The 19624-nt window shown below is 40.4% G+C and overlaps 1 protein-coding gene across 2 annotated transcripts; it reads right to left on the bottom strand.

The window, feature by feature from the left end:
* Positions 1-605: 605 nt before the first annotated feature.
* On the bottom strand, positions 606-18850 carry per1b (period circadian clock 1b). 2 transcript variants are annotated; one of them, XM_079867226.1, is made up of 19 exons: positions 18642-18849; positions 12638-13459; positions 11994-12247; positions 11626-11747; positions 11227-11428; positions 10870-11064; positions 10589-10774; positions 10345-10498; positions 9329-9572; positions 9047-9155; positions 8798-8936; positions 8484-8602; positions 7346-7492; positions 5032-5328; positions 3601-4439; positions 3254-3452; positions 2887-3079; positions 2286-2436; positions 606-2191 (listed from the first exon to the last, which is right to left on the bottom strand). In XM_079867226.1, the coding sequence occupies exons 2-19, from the start codon at positions 13018-13020 to the stop codon at positions 1886-1888; spliced, it is 4239 nt and encodes a 1412-aa protein (XP_079723352.1). In that variant the 5' UTR covers positions 13021-13459; positions 18642-18849; the 3' UTR covers positions 606-1885. The 2 variants fall into 2 exon arrangements, with proteins under 2 accessions (XP_079723352.1, XP_079723353.1); XM_079867227.1 differs by lacking the exon at positions 7346-7492 and having other exon boundaries at positions 18642-18850.
* Positions 18851-19624: the final 774 nt, after the last annotated feature.

A 19624-nucleotide genomic window follows, 5' to 3' on the forward strand; every position in this document is an offset into this window, starting at 1 on the left:
TTTGTCTGATTTTGTTGAGATATGCCGATTCAGTAAGTTGTATTTTTAGGGTTAATTATGTTTGTTTTCCTTGCCATTGTTAAATGCTCAGGGACAAAAGTGATACAAGAGCAAATGCGTGCAGCTAAACAGCACAATTAGGGCTAGAAATGTTCAGTTTTCTTGCTGTTTATATAGTTCTCTTTCTCTGTGGGCCTGTCGTTACACTGCGGTGCAGGGAAAGAATGCAAGTCGAGCCAAACTTTCTTACCAGGGCACTGGCAAACGCAAACATGTTATTAAAACCTTTTCATTTCAAATTCCTTTTAGAACTCTCGTATAGCTCTGTGCAATAATCATCAGCTTATTTGTGTGCATCACACTTATTTGAGTGTTTGTTACTTGTTTGTTTGTGTGTGTGTGTGTGGGGGGGGGCTTTTGTTTATGCCTGGAAAAACCTCCATGTGTGTTTTTGTTTGCTCCGTGGATATTCTTGTCTTCTAAAAGCCTGTGGTTTGGTATGAAAACTGCTTATTTTAATTCCCTCTTCCTTGTCCAAAGCATACAGTGTGCTTTTCAATCATTGGATATTCTTGTAATTCATGGAATTCAGCAGACCACAAAAGTGAGAACCATATTCTTTTTTATTCGTTTTCATATATAAAGAAATACACAAAATACTTACAAACTGTTCCAAGACAACTGGAAGTCAAATAGCACATGACTGAAACGGACTGGTAAAGGTAAAACAGAATTCATCCGACTGATTGCCAACACAATTTCATTCATACCTCACAGGGACAGTTTATCCAAAAACATAAAATTCTGTCATCAATTAATCACCCTCATGTTGTTTTAAACCTTTATGACTTGCTCTCTTCTGTGGAAAACTATCCCTTTCAAACCCATTCCTCTTTGATGGTACAGTTCAAACATATTCCCATTAAAAGCCTCAGCAACGTGTGGCAGCGTGACCTCTGAAGCTTCCCTTTGCTAAGTGCTACTTTACAAGATGATGCCATGAGCTACAAATGCTCCTTGAAAGTGCACAGTCGCCATGATTACTGTAGTGACATCTAAATCTGAAGTAGTGGTGAAGATGAACTGTAACAGACCAAGTCGCAATACATTTCACACAATTTCTCCAAGCTTTAACATTGACAACTTTGCACCAATAATGTATAAAAAATATACAGAACGATCAAAATAAAAACTGTAAATTTGGTCGAAAAATCCAACTCTGTATATACCTGTAAAAAAATTGCAAGAACATTTCCATAACGTCTGGGAAATGTAAAAATTCACGAGGTGAGAAACAGTTAGACCGTCCTCAAAGGCAGTGAATCTGTTCTCCTGTCTAAAAACAACTTAACACCAGAGTTTAAAGACCCGTTCACACCAAGGATGAGAACTATAAAAATATTAAGGTCCACATCAACGGACAGTAACATATTGATTATAATAAGTCAATGTTTTTAGCGTTCATCGTCTGGAAAGAATTCGATTATTAAAACTTCATAGTTATAGAATCATTATAGTTACCATCCTTTGTCTGAACGTCCTTTAACCCATTTGACAACATTTGAAATAGTTGTTTAACATGCCACAAAATGGGTTTTTGCAGGTCGCTAGAACTGGAATTAAACAGGTAGTGTCTTGAGTGGTCTAAAGCCAAGTATCCCTTACTTCCAGCCAAATCGCGACCGCTAACAGATCATAACCTCTTTGCATAACCAAAATATCCTTAATTTGAGATATCACAGTCTTTCAACAAAGCAATTCTGCTTTACATTCATCATCTGCCAGCCTTCCTGGCTAATTAGCATTTCTTTATAGAAATAAATAAAACTGTATAATTTAATGAGTACGCAAACGATGTCATCAGTATTGCACTGGCTCAGTGTCTTTAGTGTGTCATCTGTGAAAGTGAGGCACCCGTTTCCTCCTCGATCTGTGAGGTTACTCCTTGTTCTTCTATCATCATTTCTTGGTCGTTGATTTGTGACGTCATAATAGTCCCATCATTCTCAGCCTCCTGGTCTTTGCATGACTCTTCTTCTCCCTCAGCCTCGCTCTTCTCCATGGCCGTGTCCGCTTGGGTGTGTTTCTCAGCACTGCACTCTAAAACACTGCAGAACTCCATTTCGTGGATCTCCACATCGAAGGGGGTCGCAGAGGGGACCGAAGGAGAGGACTTGCAGCCCACACATGCCTGAGAAACACAGAGCATAGTAAATAAAACAATCCAGACTCGGTGTTTAGTGGTGTACTGGGTGGCCGTTATTGTCTGAGAGATTTGAACTCACAGAAATGTTGAGAGCACGAGGCAGGCGCCCAGTGCGGATCCAAGGGTGAACTTGACTCAGTTCGCTCTTCTGCTCTTCAGTGAAGCGAGGCTGCTGTTTCTGCATGGCTCTCAGAGACGCACGGTCCGCTTTCAACACAGAATCCCTGTCTCTGTTGCAAAACATATTTACTGGGTCATTTACTGGTTGTATCAGCCTTTTACAGAGGGTGTTGTAGTAATAGTAATGCATGTTTATGGGGTGGTAGCGTGGGAGATCATAATGAGGTGCGTCAAAATGTATGTTTGATATAATCACAAATCAGTAATTGTGTTGTATAGGGATGGGAATCGAATTCTGGATATGATTTAACTACAGGTAATGATTCTGGATCTTTAATGATTCTTTTTTGTAATTTTTGCGAAATAATTTGCAAGGCATGCTATGTGCCCCACATATGTAACAAAACTGAAATAAAAAAAATAAAAAAATTACTGTAATAAAAAAAATAAAAAAAAATCATAAAATGTTCCATTTAAAATATTTTTAAATGCAACTAATCCGGCTCTCAATTCCCAACCCTAGTGATGTACTGAAAACTACTAAGTATTTTATAGTTTACCGGATGGGCAGCTGGTAGGTCATCATAGTCTTTTCATCCGTGTTGGCCATGAGGAGCCAGATGGGATCTTGTAGGACACATTTGATGAACTGTGCCTCTCCATCCCCCTCTGCTGTCTGCTTGCGGGAATGGCTGTTTTCGGATGAGTCCACGCTACCAAAGTACTTGCTTGTATTGCTGCTCTGACTGCTTCCTGTTAAGTCAGCACAAAAGAGAAGTTATTTAACTCAACTGACACTTCTCAACAAGTAGAAACTGCTGTGCTGAATGACATTCAGTTCCTTCATACCAAGTAACACTCTTATCCATAATGCCTAAACTGATTTATCCATTTACATCGATATTGAAGAGATTATCAAGCACTCACTAGTTCCACTTCCAGAAGAGCTGCAGCCATTGGACCCTGATCCAGAGGACCCTGAGCCGGACCCAGAGGAGCCTGTGCCTGATGACCCAGAGCCTGAGGCGGCTGAGCCAGTGCCTGAGCGAGAGTCCTCCTGTAACAGCAGGTCCAGCAGATCACTGGAGGTGGACATGGCGTCTTGATTGGAATCATTTTGTTCACCCTGCAAAGGACAATAATTTACAATTCAATTCAAGAAATACAGATCAAAATCAAAAAAGTAGATTGAAAAAGTAAAACCGGTATTGACCTCTGAAAAGCCAATCAATCTGTAAAACCTTTGTACAAGGCACATTATTGCATTTTCTTACATTTTCATTTTCTTTTGAATCCAACGCTGACCCTCTCTGATTAGAGGAGTTCTGTCCTCCTGCTCCACCTCCCTGTCCCACCATAGGAGATGTGGTCTGTTGCACCGACGCCAGAGCTGATGCGACCTCAAACCGGTTGCTTGGCGACTCCTCCAGCTGCAGCAGATTTAAGGGCGAGGAGCATCTGGACTGAAAGAGCGGAGACTCTGCTCCTTCTCTCTCAGCGCCGGCCTCTCTTTGGCTGATGGAATGAGGGGTGCTGGAGCGAGAGAGGGCGCGTGGGACTGGAGTCGGAATCTGACAGGGAGCGGGGGAGGTCATGTTGGCAGCGGGGAAAGGGAAAGCTGGGTTTGGGCTGTAGAAGGGCTGAGGAATGCCCATGCTGGGCTGAGGAAACATGTAGTTGGGTAATACCAACGCCATCATCGGGGGCACCATAGGAGCCCCCGCCATCTGCATCTGCATCTGCATCTGCATCTGCGAGTTCTGAAGGGGGAAGCGTAGCCCCGCCTGTATGCTGGGGTCTGAGACGGGATGGGAGAAGGGGGGATAGACAGGAAATAACGGAAGGACGCCGGGTGGGTACGGGACAGAGTGAACGCTAGCTTGTGACCCTGAGGTGGGCCAGGAAGAGGAACTGGCTACAGGTCCCATGGGTATGGAGGAATTAGAGGGCCTGTCCAAAGCTGGAACCCCAGGACGGAGGCCTCTTGTTTGGCCGGCTGGGCTACGAGACCTCGTGTGCTCTGAAGATTCCTGGTGCTTCAGTCTTTTGCCTCCTCGACCGCGTCTACGCCCAGTGCTACCCGCTGCTGGGTAATCCCGAGAGCTGCGCACTCCTAAAAATCAAGAAAATAAGATAAGGGGTAATGTATATCCAGCCAGTTGAACATTAGATGTACGTATGAACATTATCCCAACCGTTACATGGCTACTTGTCACAAAATATTTCAGCTCAAATAAAAATGTCATGTCTTATTTACTTCTATTACATATATATCTTATCAATATCTTATCAAGACGGACATTTAAGGGATAATGTACAGTCGTAAGACTTATTAAATAATGACGTGGACAAGAAATAGTACGATTTTAAAATGGTTTCTTCTAAAATCAATGTTTATTATCTTGTAATCCATTAAGGTGTACCAAACAATCGTTCTATCAACAAGATGAACACATCAACAATATTACCATAGGCCTACCATTAACACTCAAGTCCCCTGATTTTATTTTACAGTAAATACAGTTGATAATCGAGGCACAAGATGGCACCAGATTATTACATCATCGTTATTGACGGTCATTATCACGGAATAACTGACTTCAGAGTGTCACGACTGACCAATCAGAATCAAGCATTTCAGAGAGCCATGTAATAAATGAAGAATAATTCTGGGCTTTTGTGTTTTATATTATGCATGTCCTCACCTCTTGCTAAAGGTGCGGTCGCTCGCTGGCGCAAAGCTGAGGCTGGGTCAAACACTCTGAGTTCGCTCAAGTCTCTGAAGCGGTACATGAAGTTATGCTCCTCTTGCTGTGTGTGAGCCGACAGGACTTCTTTCGTGAGACCCAACCTTTCTCCTCCTCCTGCTCCTCCTAGACCTCCTCTTCTTCCTGCATCCCTATCAGGAGCAGGGCTAGGGGTCAGAGAGGGCGTGGCTGTGGGAGGGGCTTGTGGTTGAGTGGCAGCATTTGGAGTGGGAGGGGCTTCCTCCATTACGATATCTGTGGTAATGAGGAAAAAACAGAAAAACGTGAAGTGTGGATACTATAAAGAAACTCGGTTTCAAGGAACAACCACAAGAACAAAAAAAGAGACGTGTTTGACAAAATAAGATACAACAATTGAAAACTTTCATGTATTCTGACATTTGACACCATGATTACTTTTTGTTACAGACACACTATAAACTTATAAACACTTACAAAGCCCTAAATAGTTTAGCTCCTCAGTACTTGAACGAGCTCCTATCACTTTATAGTCCTTCACATCCACTGCTGTCTCAAAATTCTGGCCAGTTGGTAATACCTAGAATATCAAAATAAACTACGGGTGGTAGATCCTTAAACTATTTAGCATCCAAACTCTGCAACTGTCTTCCTAGCGTTGTTTAGGAGGCAGACACTCTGTCAGTTTAAATCTAGATAAAAGACCCAACCCTTTTAACCTGACATACACATTACACACTATCACATTTCTATAATCCAAATCTGTTACAGGATTGTCAGGCTGCATAAATTCGGCCAACCAACACTAGGAAAACTTCCTATAACATCCAATGTACTAGTTACAGTGTGAGAGGAATGGCATCTATGCTAATATTGGTCTGTTTGTCTCATTCCTATCCCATAGTCAGCCGGATCCGGTCCGTATCCAGACCTGCACCTAGAGATGTCCACAACTCAGCCCTGAATGTCAATGGAGAAAATGACTAGACGGGCCCTAGAGACCGATCCCCTGTGAATACCTCGTCGGCTCGACAGCCAACGGCACAGACCCTTAGTAAAGACCACAAGAACCAAAGTCCTTTGCACAGAGCCTAAGGCCAGCTTCAACTCCAATCCAAATGCCCCCCGACTGAGCATGTTTTTTTTTTTTTTTTCTTCTTCATTCTGTCACCTTTGGCTTGCTTAGTTAGGGACACTTAATATTCAGCAATATTATTGATTTGACTTGGGGGTGGGCGATATGACAAAATATTATATCACGATTTTTTTTCAGACAGGATCACGATCCACGATCTTATGATTTTGTGTGTTCATTTTGGTTTTTAAGACTGTTTTGCAAGTTAATTAGCAGTACAGCCAAACTAATTTCCCTATGTTAAAAATGTAGTCTTACAAAGTAACAGCAGAAAAAAGAATGACAGACCATTTTAGGCCAAAGTAGCAGTGGGCGATACGACCAAAATTGTATTAGTATTTTTAACTTTGTTATGAAAAATGCAAATTACAAATGATAGGACAAATACAACATAAGATACAAATGAAATAGAAAGCGCGCTTTAATATTTTCAGCTACAGTAGGTGTATTTAACAGTAGCATTAAAGTAAGAAATTGAATAAAAAAACAAATTAGGTAAATTAGGCTGCTGTCACTTTAGGACTGAATGCACAGATCTAATATACTGTCACGCATCCAAACTGTTTTTCACTTAAGATATAAATTATGTAAACTTTGTTTGTATTTGATAGTTTAAGCACAATAATACGTATATACTGTAAACCCAGCATTACCTCTGTGTTGCTAAACATGTGAATATACGTATGCGTTGAACATTATGTTGGGACGGCGGCACCAGAAGAACTGCGACTGACAGAATGCACTGTTGCACGATAATAAGATCTCTCTCCAAAGGCAGATCATGAAACATTTGAATCGTTCGATATCGCACACCCCTAATTTGACTGCACTGACCCTATTGGATGAAAGCTGAACTGAGCTGGATGTTGACATCACTCTTTCCTGCAGGGCTGCTTTGAGCTAAATTGAACTCATTTCATATTTGATGATCTTTACACAGTTATTGAACTGAACTGAATCAACACTGTACTGTCCTCAGCTGAACAATGACACTATTTTCTTTTTAGACCTGCTTTACAGCAATATTGAATTCTGTTTGCATCAATGATCATTATTTTCCCGTTTATCACTGTAAAGCTGCTTTGAAACAATCCGTATTGTATTAAGTGCTAAATAAATAAAGATCACTTGACTTGACTTGACTTGACATTTGCCCACCTGACTCGGGAGGTTTTTTGTCTCCCACATGGACGATGGTGCTGCTGAAACTACACTGGGAGGTGACAGACGCAACACTTTCCGCTTTATTGTGCATGGCCAGTGGGGGTAACAATGCACTCTCCTTTACCAGAGACACAGATGGACCTGCAGGTTAAAGTATCTGTTAATACACAGCATATCTTAAGCTATATACACCACTGTTCAAAAGTTTGGGGGCTGTTTCTGAAAGAAGTCTCTTATACTCAAAATTCAGTAAAACAGTAATATTGTGAAATGTTATTACAATTCAAAAAATCTTATTTTAAAATGTAATTTATTCCTATGATGGCAAAGCTGAATATTCAGCATCATTACTCCAGTCTTCAGTGTCACATGATGCTTCAGAAATTATTCTAATATGCTGATTTCTTATTATTATCAATGTTGAAAACAGTTGTGCTGATTCAAATTTTAATTATATAACCAAAATTTCAGGATTCTTTAATTAATAGAAAGTTCAAAGAAACAATTAATAAATAAAAAAGAAAATCTTACTAACCAAACTTTTGACCAGTAGTGTATAATTAAAAATGTCACGCAAATTTAGTGGTATGCTTATGCAAATACTACCATTTGCATAATCATCTCTGATGTACAGTATATTAACTGGACGTAAAGTTTTTTATTGAATCAGAATTAGCAAATAAATTTGTTTGGATTATAGTGGATTTATGAATCCAGTCAAGCTATGGAGAAAGCCTAGCTCATGAATATTATTTTGTAAAGTTTTCCCTTCAATAAAATAAATGAGGCCTACTGGCCAAATGATACATTACATAATAAGCATTCATGAGTCAAACCATCTCTATGGTGGTATTCATTAGTTTGCCGAATGCTTACAAGCTCAATAAAAAAACATGGCAAACACTCAGAGTGTATATACACGCCAGTGTTCCCATTTAACCTGTTAATATTTATGCAAACCTTTAAATAAAATAAGTTTGCTCAAAACTGGCATTTCAGTTTTGCTGTGGCAACAGTCAAATTTGAATGGTAGAGGTGTTGCACAATATACTGCATACAACTAAGACATGTAACTACCACTGAAACTTATAATTAGTACTGTTCTGAATTAGTTTATCATTGCGGTACCCACCTTTAGCATTGCGTGGAGCGTCCTGCTGTTTGTCATCATCAGATGTGGAGGAGGCAGTGCAGGAAGAGGAGCCACACTTCCTTTTCACCGTGTTCGGGATGTTACAGCTGTCCAGATACCTGATGAACCAAACAAAACGCTGAGTCCAAGACCTGCCACTGGATTACTATCACAATGCCTATATTTACATGCAGATATGTCACAAAAGATGATCTCTATACAATAATATGATTGATTAGTCTGCAAGTAATAACACGTATTCAGTGATAATGTGTGATAAAGTCAGTGCTTTTAAGGTTTGCTGAAAAACAAACCTTATGATGCTGTCCAAGCAGTTGATTTGCTGATAAGAGTAGGTGGAGGGTGGCTCTTTCGGGACGATCAGAGAGGGAGGAGCAGCACTAGGACAGAGACTGCTGCCCGGCTGTGCCGCTTCAACTGCTTTCAGAGCACCTGTTTGCCAGACACAGAGAACAGCTTTAAACAAACCATCTTAAAAAAGAAAAGAAATTAAACTATGAGTGAAACTATGGCTTCAAAATAAACTTTATGTGTTTGTGTACCTGCGGTGGCGAGTTTTTTAGGAGGAGGTCGGTTGCGGGATTCAATGAAGACTTGTTGTCCGCTGGTCTTCACCATGTGAACATCTTTGCAGATTTGCTGGAAGGTCATCTGTTTAAAAATGCAGTTCATTTCATTTAAACCTTTGCTATCTTCCTTTAATTTATAAGAACAGTTCCAATAAGAAGTAAAGCTGTCTGACTGCCTGTTACTGCTTCTAATTCATGTGCAGTCTTCGTTTTAGGCCACATACGGTTTTAAGGCTTGTCTCTCTAAACACTTACTGGTTTGTGGAACTGCGAGGGGTCCTCCAGACCCGGCCCACTGCTTTCTGATGAGGAGGTGGCACTGGGCTGGTGCTCGTGGGATCCGTTGCTGGCCAGGCTGCCGTAGCCCTGAGAGCTGCCGTTGTGGACGGGCTGCACCAGGAGCCTGTGGATCTGCTCACTGAGCTGAGGGATGTCTGGGGACAGGGTCCGCTCCTCCTGACCCCTTGGCGGCGTAAAGACATCCTCATTCAGTGGAGAGCTGGACAGAAAGAAGTAAGAGGTAAGTGTGTGGGTGTACATCGTACAGTAAAGAAATACAATGTTTGTTAGTTTGAATCCTTTCTCCAAAAGGCTACAGTTGTACATGTGTACATGTATGTGTGTGTAGCAGCTTGAAGCACTGTGAGTCTCTGCATGCTGGGAGAAAAGAAATGGTACTTGGGACATATTGAGCTCATGAAAAATCTGTCTGTGTCCACATGACAGAGCATGTGCTGATGAGTGTGATTGACTGTGCACATATTACATACTGGTGTGTGTGGGAGGCATGGGACGTGTGTATGTCTGTGTGTTTGGGCTGTGCACGTCTAGAAGTGTGCACAGATGGAAAAATATATAATATCTAATATATATATATATATATATATATATATATATATAAAGGTATCAAAAAAAATTAGGCAGTGCAATGGTTTTCAACTGTGATCAAAATAAAATTAAGAAATATTTTTGAGCACCAAATATTGGAGCATATTAGAATGATTTCTGAAGGATCATGTGACTTTGATGACTGGAGTAATGACGGCAGGAATAAATTGAATTTTTTTAAAAATATATTAAAATTGTAAAATATTATTAAATTTTTTAATTTTTTTACTAACACAAAACTTTTGAACGGTAGTGTTCATAAATATAAGATAAAAAGATCACTTATCACAAAGTCTGATTTGCTTCACTGACGTCACGATAAAAAATAAAATAGCAAGGGTTTCTAACTGTTGATTTGTGAACTCATATCCATGAATACTTACGTTCTGACTTTGTGGCGTCCAACAATGAAGGCCACTTTCCTGCTCCAGGGGTTAATAAAGGAGGACCAAGAGGTGTCTATGGTCAGATACTCTCCGTTACGTGCACACATCCGCAAGGGTGAGTGTTCAAACGGCTGCCCTGCAAACTGGAGAACTGAGAGAGAAAGTGAAAGTTGTGCCTTACCGCTCTCATTAAAGAAAAGAATTGGACGGCGGTTAGAGAGAGGAAGGGAGAGTGACTCACTCTTCTTATGGATGGCCACCATAATGGGCCTGTCCTCTGGATGGAGGTACAGCAGGACAGGGGTTCCCACCAGGTCCTGAGGCAGGTACCCTAACAGAGGAACTGCCCGCTCATCCACCTCCTGAAAGAGACAGCTGGGGGTGTGACTGGTAGTGAATATCCTCTTATCCAGAGGAATGCGAGGGGCTGAAAGAGGGAATGAGAGAGAGCGAGTTTATTTTTCCATCAAGTTCTTTCAAAACGTGGTGAAAAACTGATGCGTTTTAAACAAAAAAACGTACCCTCATATCCCGAGTGCACTCTCTCTGCGATGAGCAGACAGCAGGGTTGAGGGTAAGCCATGTCAGAGTCTCGGAGCGTGAGCAGGTAGGGGGTCAGTCTGAACGGGTAGTACTTCACATCACCACTGGATGAGACGTCTCCACTGATGCGACAAAACATGGACTTCTCTTGGGTGCAGTCAGCTGGTGGAGAGACTACAGTCAAAGAAAGGGAAAGAGAGAACTGTTTAGGCTATTGCCTTAAACTTCATTTGTATAGAAAGTCTTGGGTGAGAAAATGATGATAGAATGTTCATTTTTGGGTGAACTATCCCTTTAAGATCAAAAGCATTGTGACACTTTCTAACACAAACATACCAGAGCCGATGCAGGAGGCCCATGATGGCAGCCTGCAGGGTGCGGTGTTGCTGTAGAAGGTGCTCACATCTTGGGGGGCGAGCAGCTCTGAAAACAAAACCCCGTGCAACTTCTCTGGCTTACTGCGCAGAAGAGATGAGCCCTGCGGTGAGATGTACACAACCTTCCCTGACAGGAAAGACACCGCCATGGAAAATGTGTCCTGCACAACAGAAAAAAAAAGGGTAAAAATTACTTGCATCTTTTCTTCATAGTTGTTGGTGGAAATAAAAAGCCATACATCAACAAGCATTTGTCAGCTAATTTGGTGAAGAGATTAACACTACTTTTCATACAACAATATTCAAATACGGTGTTACTACAGGAGAAAGAAATGGGTTTGTGTGCAAGTCAACGTACTGTATTTTTGAGCGTGTATTCAGAGGTAATATTGTCCAGTTCATCAACAGTGAAGGTGGAGAGGTCGAGACTACAGCCATGACACTCCTCAACATTCCACTGGTGATAATACTCCTGGTTGGCTGCAAGATTCAAAGCAAAAAAAAGAAAATCTTTAAATTAATACATATATCATTGGATGTGAAAATTATATTACCACTGAAGTTGAAGTGTGTAAATCCTGTGCTTCTAGTGGCACCAAACAAAATATAGTGATCATTTTTAAATGCTTTGCCTAAACATGTCCCTCATCTTCCTTCGTTTAGACAAAGAGAGTCCCAAACAAAACTCGCAAGACATAGAAACCTACATGTGAAATTCCCACTCACCTCTGACTTGTCTGACACAGCTGAGGGCGTATTTGAGGGCATTAAGGGTGCTGGAACGTCCCTTCATCTTCCTCTCCGGTGGCAGACGGATCTTCAGCTCATTCAGGGCTCTCATCAGCTCTTTCTGTGTCTGGACACGAGCGGACTGATCACTGCTGCAGCCGCTGGTGGACGGCGGGTCCTGTTCGGAGCTGGCGCTCAGCAGGCTGTAAGCCAGAGAGCTGCTGGGTGGAGAAGGGCTGTGAGAGTTTGAGCTGAGGGAGCAGAGGTCAAAAACAAGAGTCGCATTTAGAATTCAGATGTTGGTCAAAGCAGTTCACTGATGGTTTTTTATGAGGTGGAACTCAAAAGTAGACATTTTTGCAGACAAGGGGATGTCATGTTCCGAAAATAACAACAATAAAAAGCCTCATAAATGTATAAGAATAGTGATCGGTGTGCTATAGTGCTATCTCCATGTGATGAACAACCCAAAATGTATTGACTTGATTTCAGAGAATGGACATTAATATCATCAATCCTTAGATGCCATATTTGATTTGAGAATTGCAGCATAGGAGAGATTATTAGTCAATAAATAACTTAAATTTCAGGCATTTCATCACACAAAGCTATCGTATGGCTTTAGAAGACTTTTTTCTCACCTCTTGTTGCTCTCCGTAGTCTCCAGGCACATGGCCGAGTCTTTTCCGTTCTGACTGGAGGAACTCTGATAACTTCGGTTTGACAGTCTCCCTCTGGATCCGCTCCCTCTCGCCATCCCTCCTTCACTTTCCCTCTCCCCAGAGTCATTTCCACTTGATAGTCCATCCGTATCATCGGAATTTGTCCCATGGTTGCCACCTGGGGACCTCTTGGCATCAGATACCCCTCCCGAAGATGATCCTGTCTCGCTATTCACTGGATTCGATGAGGGAGAGCTCTCACTCATGCTGCAGGATCTGTTTACAAGCCCTGCCTTTTTCTCGACTCTTGCTCCTCTAGCAGAACCATTGCTGGGCGCGGAGTCGGAGTTATCATCGCTCATAATAATACTGTACGAATAGGCAATTGCCAAGGTGATTAGATTCACCTGATAATAGATTAAAGAGTTTTAAAAAAGTTCACTATGTTGGACTGCTTGAACTACAGTGGGAAATCATTTTGATGCAAATATTCTTCACAGATTTGTCCCGCAAACAAGAATCATGGTATATCCAGGTGTCTCAGCACCCCGTCCGTAGTTTAAGCGGTTTAACCTCGGATGCAAAATAGCTTGTTAACGGCAGAAAACGTTGCTCATCTCAGAAAAACAGACAGGACTGGTTGTTACGAAACAGACTTGGCTGCTACCACAGAGCCAGATGGAGTGTGACAATGCGAGAGAAAGTGCACAAAAAAAAAGCCGCTGGGAAATGGGTTTTGTCCATTCGGTCAGTCTTCTTCTCTTTGCCCTCTGTGTCACTTTATCTCTTCTCGGAAGACAACTGCCAAAAAAAGGAGCAAAAGAAAAGGTAAGTGTGCGTCAGTCTGAAACATTTGGACAAAGAGATATACTGAGCTGGTTAGTCATCTACAATTAGGCAGCCCCATTTATAGCTAATAAATAATATTATTGGTGAACTAGTCTTTTAACAGGAAGTGCTACTCAGGGGTGTTTTTGTTTTTCAACCAGGTAAATTAGCTATCAGCTATTTTGCTGCACATGAGAACCCAGATATTTCATCTTCCCTGTTGGCCACTACAGAAACCTTTTCTGGTCTCCTTGGTAACCAAAACTACTTTCTAGATCCACACATCCACTCTCCACCTTCAACTACACAAGCTTGTTTTGTCTGTTGCATTTACCTACTACGTCATCTGTATTGTGCCAGAGTCTTTTGTGCTTCCTCTCTGGGATTGTTACCGTCACCATCCCTCTAATGTTCTGATTCCATTTCGGGAGCTACTGAGTTTAGACGTACACATTCTAAATTTACTGCAAATAGCAAGCAAGGAAAGTGACACTAAAAACTGAGCATGTAGCTAGAAACTAATTCTAAGCCAATCAGTTATTCTAAGGCACATTAACTGTGTGGTAAAGCATAAATAGACAATGAAAAGTAGCCGGTGGCACTAAAAGTAGTAGGCTAATGTTAGGAAATACTGTACTTTGTATGACTATGAAGCTCAAATATATCCCAGTTTGAAGATTTTATTTATACAGTAAACTAGCTAGCTATCCATTTGCTTTTATTTGGCTGACTTCAAAACTACCAAAGCCCTGTTTATTAACATCTAATGTTATGAGATCTCTAATCAGTTGTTTCCAGAGAGGAATCAAATATCAGAATTCTTTGTTAGAATTTATGGACGTACTTTTCTCAAGAGATTCTTTGACGCATAAGAAACTGTTACTGAACTATTTATAATTCACTTAATTTAAATGGTTTACCAGGCATGGATTAAGAGCAGTTGAACAGCTTTGATCAGCATGAACCTTTTAGCCCACGTCATTACAAAGAGAACAACAAGTGTAAAGGTGTTTAAATGCAAATGCCTTGCAATTAATCCAAGCATTAAGAGAATGTCAAATGTTCAAATCATGAGGCAGCTGAATGGAGAAAGTGAAACGGCAGTTTCTGAAAGTACTAAGCGCACAATCTGTTTTTAAAACTGATCTACATTTTAAGAGAAATGTGTCCTGTTTAACTTTTTTTTTTTTTTTTTTTAAGTAACTTCTACATACTAAGAGCTAAGTGTCTTAATGTTAAGGAATGTCACTCACACGCAGTGAACAATGGACGCAACAATTATATCAAGATGCCATATCCACATAGACCAAGAAAACAAACTTATCTTCACAGATGTCAAATGGCCACAGATGCTGCTTTTCTTAAGACAGACCATGTGTTTCTTTTTTCTGGGCCAGATCAGGGCTGTTTGTTTGGAATTAATTTGCTTGCGTGGGTGTTCTCCTGCACATGCATACGCACTTATGACACCTATTCTGCACCTGTTTATACTTGTTGCCCATGCAAAGAAACAAAAAGCAGCATCACGAATATAAACTATAAAATGAACCACCAAGTGGATGTCCAACTAGATCTTAAACCACAAAGCATCATCAAATTCTCTCTTCTGCGTCTTACAATTATATGTCTAATGGAGGTTGGAGATGTTAGAAAATAGTCCTACATAAAGAGCATTTATAAAACAAACAGTTAAGAATGTTTTCTTTGATTTACAGTAAATGTCTGACGGAAAATAACGGGAGAGCAAGAGTTTGTCAAAAAAATTTTTTTTTTTTTTTTTTTTTTAAATATAGCTAAGTATTACATAATGAGAGCTGTTGGCTAAAATGGATCCAGGTTCCTGATCATACAACTTAATCGAAAAACAGACAGGAAAAAAAAAAAAAAAAAAAACCAGACCGATAAACATCGCATTACAAACGTAATGCGCCCAATCTTCAAAACACGATGCGTCATAATTTTTGTTCTGCGCATGAACAAAATTCCGCTGGGCTGAATGCAGACGTGCACAAATCAGAGTGTGGAGAGACTGGCTACATTTTAATCAGCTCTCAATCCAACGGATATACTAACAGTTCACCCTCTATTCCTTCAGTACTTTCTACTGAGACTAACACTCTCGCTTCCATTACAGTCGTGAGTGCTCCACTGTGTGTCTGCGCGCGCACTGCCTGTCCCAGTGACTCATGTAATCTGGGCCTAATGGGTGGAGCTAGAATGTCCAAACCCTACCATACCCACAACTCTGTCCCTCCACCCCTTTAGCGCTCCAGAGAGAAGGAGCTGGACTAATCCCACCCCATTGGAGCTCCAGAGAGGAGGAGCTGGACTAATCCCACCCCATTAGAGCTCCAGAGAGGAGGAGCTGGACTAATCCCACTCCATTGGAGCTCTAGAGAGGAGGAGCTGGACATTTGACTCTGCAGTGAGCGAGTACCACTTGCTCGACAGTGCTCTCGGGAAAAACTGCTTACGGAATAATAACGATTTTAAACAACAGTTCAGTAAGTCAACTTGCACTTTGACTATTTTTGCGGCTTTTTATTCAACTATTTATGTTTGACTGATAATGTAAAAAAACAACAACAAAGATCATATATTCAATAAAGATAACATATTCAAAGTTAGTTGTGCGCTTTGGCACAGAGAACCCCCATGATGTCATTTTACAGTAACCATGTAGTAAAGGCAAACACGATAAAAAAAAAAAATGGCACACAGTTCACAGAGCGAGCAGCTCTGGAAAAATATGCGACCCAAGTAATCCAAAGCCTGGGAACAAGGTCACAAGCATATTTCCATGTGGGACGTGGGGTGCTTTGACAGACCACTCGAGCAGGTAATGTTCTCAGGTGCTCAAAGCTATACTGATACACTCAAATTACAATATAACTTTTGGGGAAAACGACATAGTTGTCACTGCACAATAAACTGGAATAGAAGGAAATTATTCTACATCACTTTTAATTTAAAGAGAAAACTATCCAGTAGCACTATTAAATATTACTAAAATGTGAGCCAAAACTACTCCACTTTGAAAAAACAAAACCACTTTTGCTCTGATATGCAAAGAATGTCATCATGTTACGTCATGTTAAGTATATCCTCATGCGATGCATCACACATATTTCCCCGAACTGTCATCTAGTCTCACATAACACGACTTTCAACTAACAACATGAAGTCTGGAACCAAACGCCATAGATTGACCTTTTCGTCCAATACAAAGAATACAACCTGAGAAAGTGGAGTACTGCATATTTTGAATGTAATATTACCATTTATTATTTATTCAATACAGAATCCCTAGATTACATCATATCCGGTCACCCTAATTAGTTGAAGGGTCTAAAGAATTTTGCATGTTTAAAATCTAGTGTGACTGATGCCACCTTGAAGCTGAGACTGTCGCCAGATCTTTTTTCTCTCTCTCCAAGATTTATAATGAATTTTGAGGGCTTTAGTCCTTGGTATTACTCTAAAGCAGGACAGCTTTTTTTCTGCTGAACCCCCCTGATCATATTTATCTAATCTTTTCATAAATAATGAATATTAATATACTGTATTTTCATTTTCAAACAATCAAAATATGTATACAATTTATCAAATTGACATTCCTATCACAATTTCACCAGCAGTTCCTTCATGAACCCCTAGGAGTTTGCGAACAAGTATTTCATTACAAGACATGTAAAAACCAGAAGGACAGACTTTCAGTTGCCTTCTGTCTAACAATCTAATTGGCATAAAGGCAGTATCTATTAGCCTGAACAGACTGAACTCCTATGGCAATTACAGTAATAAAAAGCAGTCATCATTACTAACACACACAGCAGATTATTCATTTTTTAGACAATAGCATTGCGCTTCCCGGCTTTTAAGAGTTCAACTGTAAATGGTTAACCTACTTATCCACAACTACATTCTTTGCATATGATGATGGATTGGGGAGCGGGGCTAGTTGTCACACGTGTTACTCAAGTGAATATTTCTCTAGGTTTATTTTCAAAAAGTATAGTTTCTGTTTAGGCATAAACCTTAAAGTCTGTTCTTGCTCAGGAAAAAAATAGTGGTAAAACCTTTACAATAAGGTTTGATTAGTTAACTTGAACAAAGAATTAACACTAATTCTACAGCAGCATTTATTCATTTTAGTTCATGTTTATTTGAACATTAACTAACATATTATTAAAATCAAATGTTGAATTTGCTAACATTAGTTAATGACCTGTAAACTAACATGAACAGCTAGATTTTTTTTCTTTTCTTTTTGTAAAGTGCTACCAAAATAGTTTATTGACCACAAGTTGGACTTTGTGACAACATGCCCCAACAGCAACATCACACAGCCTATTATCTGCTTTTCAACGAAATTTAAACAATAAAACAATTATGAAGCATAAAAAAGTCCCTGAAACAACAAAAATTGACAATAAAGTGCAAAATGACCAAACCAAAAAAAAAGTTGCAATCAATAAATTAATGACATACAAAACTGGCACAACTTGCCCTGACCCAAGATTTATGAAAAAAACCTATCCCTGAAAACAGCTCAACATTTCAGACACAATCCAACAGTTTTATGTAACTTAGTTGACCAACTACTGCACCTTAATGACATTGGAATTTGAAGTGGCATAATAAACCAACATGACAAATAATCCATATTGATACTTTAATCAAGATTACATGACTACAGGAAGTTTGCATCACTTTTATATCATTTTACTTAGCAAGGCAACTCTCATTTTGTATTTGACAGAGATTTTCGGGGGAGTCTGATCCCCAGAAGACAGTGGACCGTGAAGAAGGTCAATGCGTGATGCGTCACAGTTTTACTTTACTCTCATACAAACATGTCAACAAAAATGTGAATAACCTTAAAGCGAAGCATGGACAGATTGAACAGACTGTAAAACACAGTATGATGGCATGATATAATGTATGATGTTTGCATTTCAACCAGTTTCATTATTTTTGGCTTATTGTGCAACGGTCAAGAGCTATTTGCACATTATTCCACCCAAATGAGTACCTTCTGTTGGACAAATCTAAAGTTGTAAACAGAATCGGTAACGTAGTATAAAAGGTTCAACCGAAAAAGAAGAACCATGCCACATTTAACGTTAAGCTCCTGGTTAAATGGTGGACTTACCTTCTGAGTCTTACTGCTCCGCCGGACGAATATCCCTATGTCGAATAGTATTACAATGCTTTCCTGGTGTTATTAAATCGGTGAAACATGAAAACGACGCTTTTACATCTGCAGTCCACTCGCATTCGCTGCAATTGTGTGCTAGAGATTTGTTTCCCCACGACTCCAGACACACACGAGTACACGTGCTTTCCAATCGGTCTCAAACACCGGAGGAATTCAATTGGCTGTGCTCGCAGCAAGCCACGAATCCCATTGGTTGACTCCACCCATTCACGGCGAAGCTTTCGTTGATTGGCCGATGCCAAAGGCGCTCGGCTCACGTTCATCAGCTGTCACGTTGCAGCGCGCCTGTTGTTGTTGCAATACATGAGAATGAGAGAGTGTGTTGTGGGCAGGGCTACATATTCCTAATAGACTGCTGTAGATTTAGATTCAAGCAAGAAATAAATTAAATATAGTATGTAGGTCCTTATGACCGTTTTTAGCTTAGTCGTGGATGCAGCAAACTGAACTAGACCACATGCATTTGAATTCATGTGATAATTAACACCCTTATTATTAATAAAAAATAAAATAAAATAAAAAACCCACACATAATGAAACCTACAGCAATTCGTGCCAACAATATGGTTTAGAGCTTGAATATGGACCATGCGAAAGCTAAAATAATTGCTGAATCGCTTCTTAGAAATGAACTGTACAATGAGTGTGATTTCCCAACACTGTTGTTTTAAAATGTTTTGCACAGCTAGACTGAAACCTGGTGCTGGTGAATGAGCCATGCACAGTTCCACGTGCCTCAGAGGCAGGCTGCTGGTGACGTCAAGCATCTCCCGCAACGCCCTTCAGACTCACGCGGCTTGCGGTGTGGCTCGCTGTGCTCGCAGTGTGTGTGTGTGTGTGTGTGTGTGTGTGTGTGTGTGTGCTGCTGCATGGATGAATTAATCATCGCCGTCAGAGAGGCGTCATGAACAGGCTGA

Source organism: Squalius cephalus, assembly GCF_949319135.1.
Source record: "Squalius cephalus genome assembly, chromosome: 3".
In the NCBI taxonomy this organism is placed as follows: Eukaryota; Metazoa; Chordata; class Actinopteri; order Cypriniformes; family Leuciscidae; genus Squalius; species Squalius cephalus.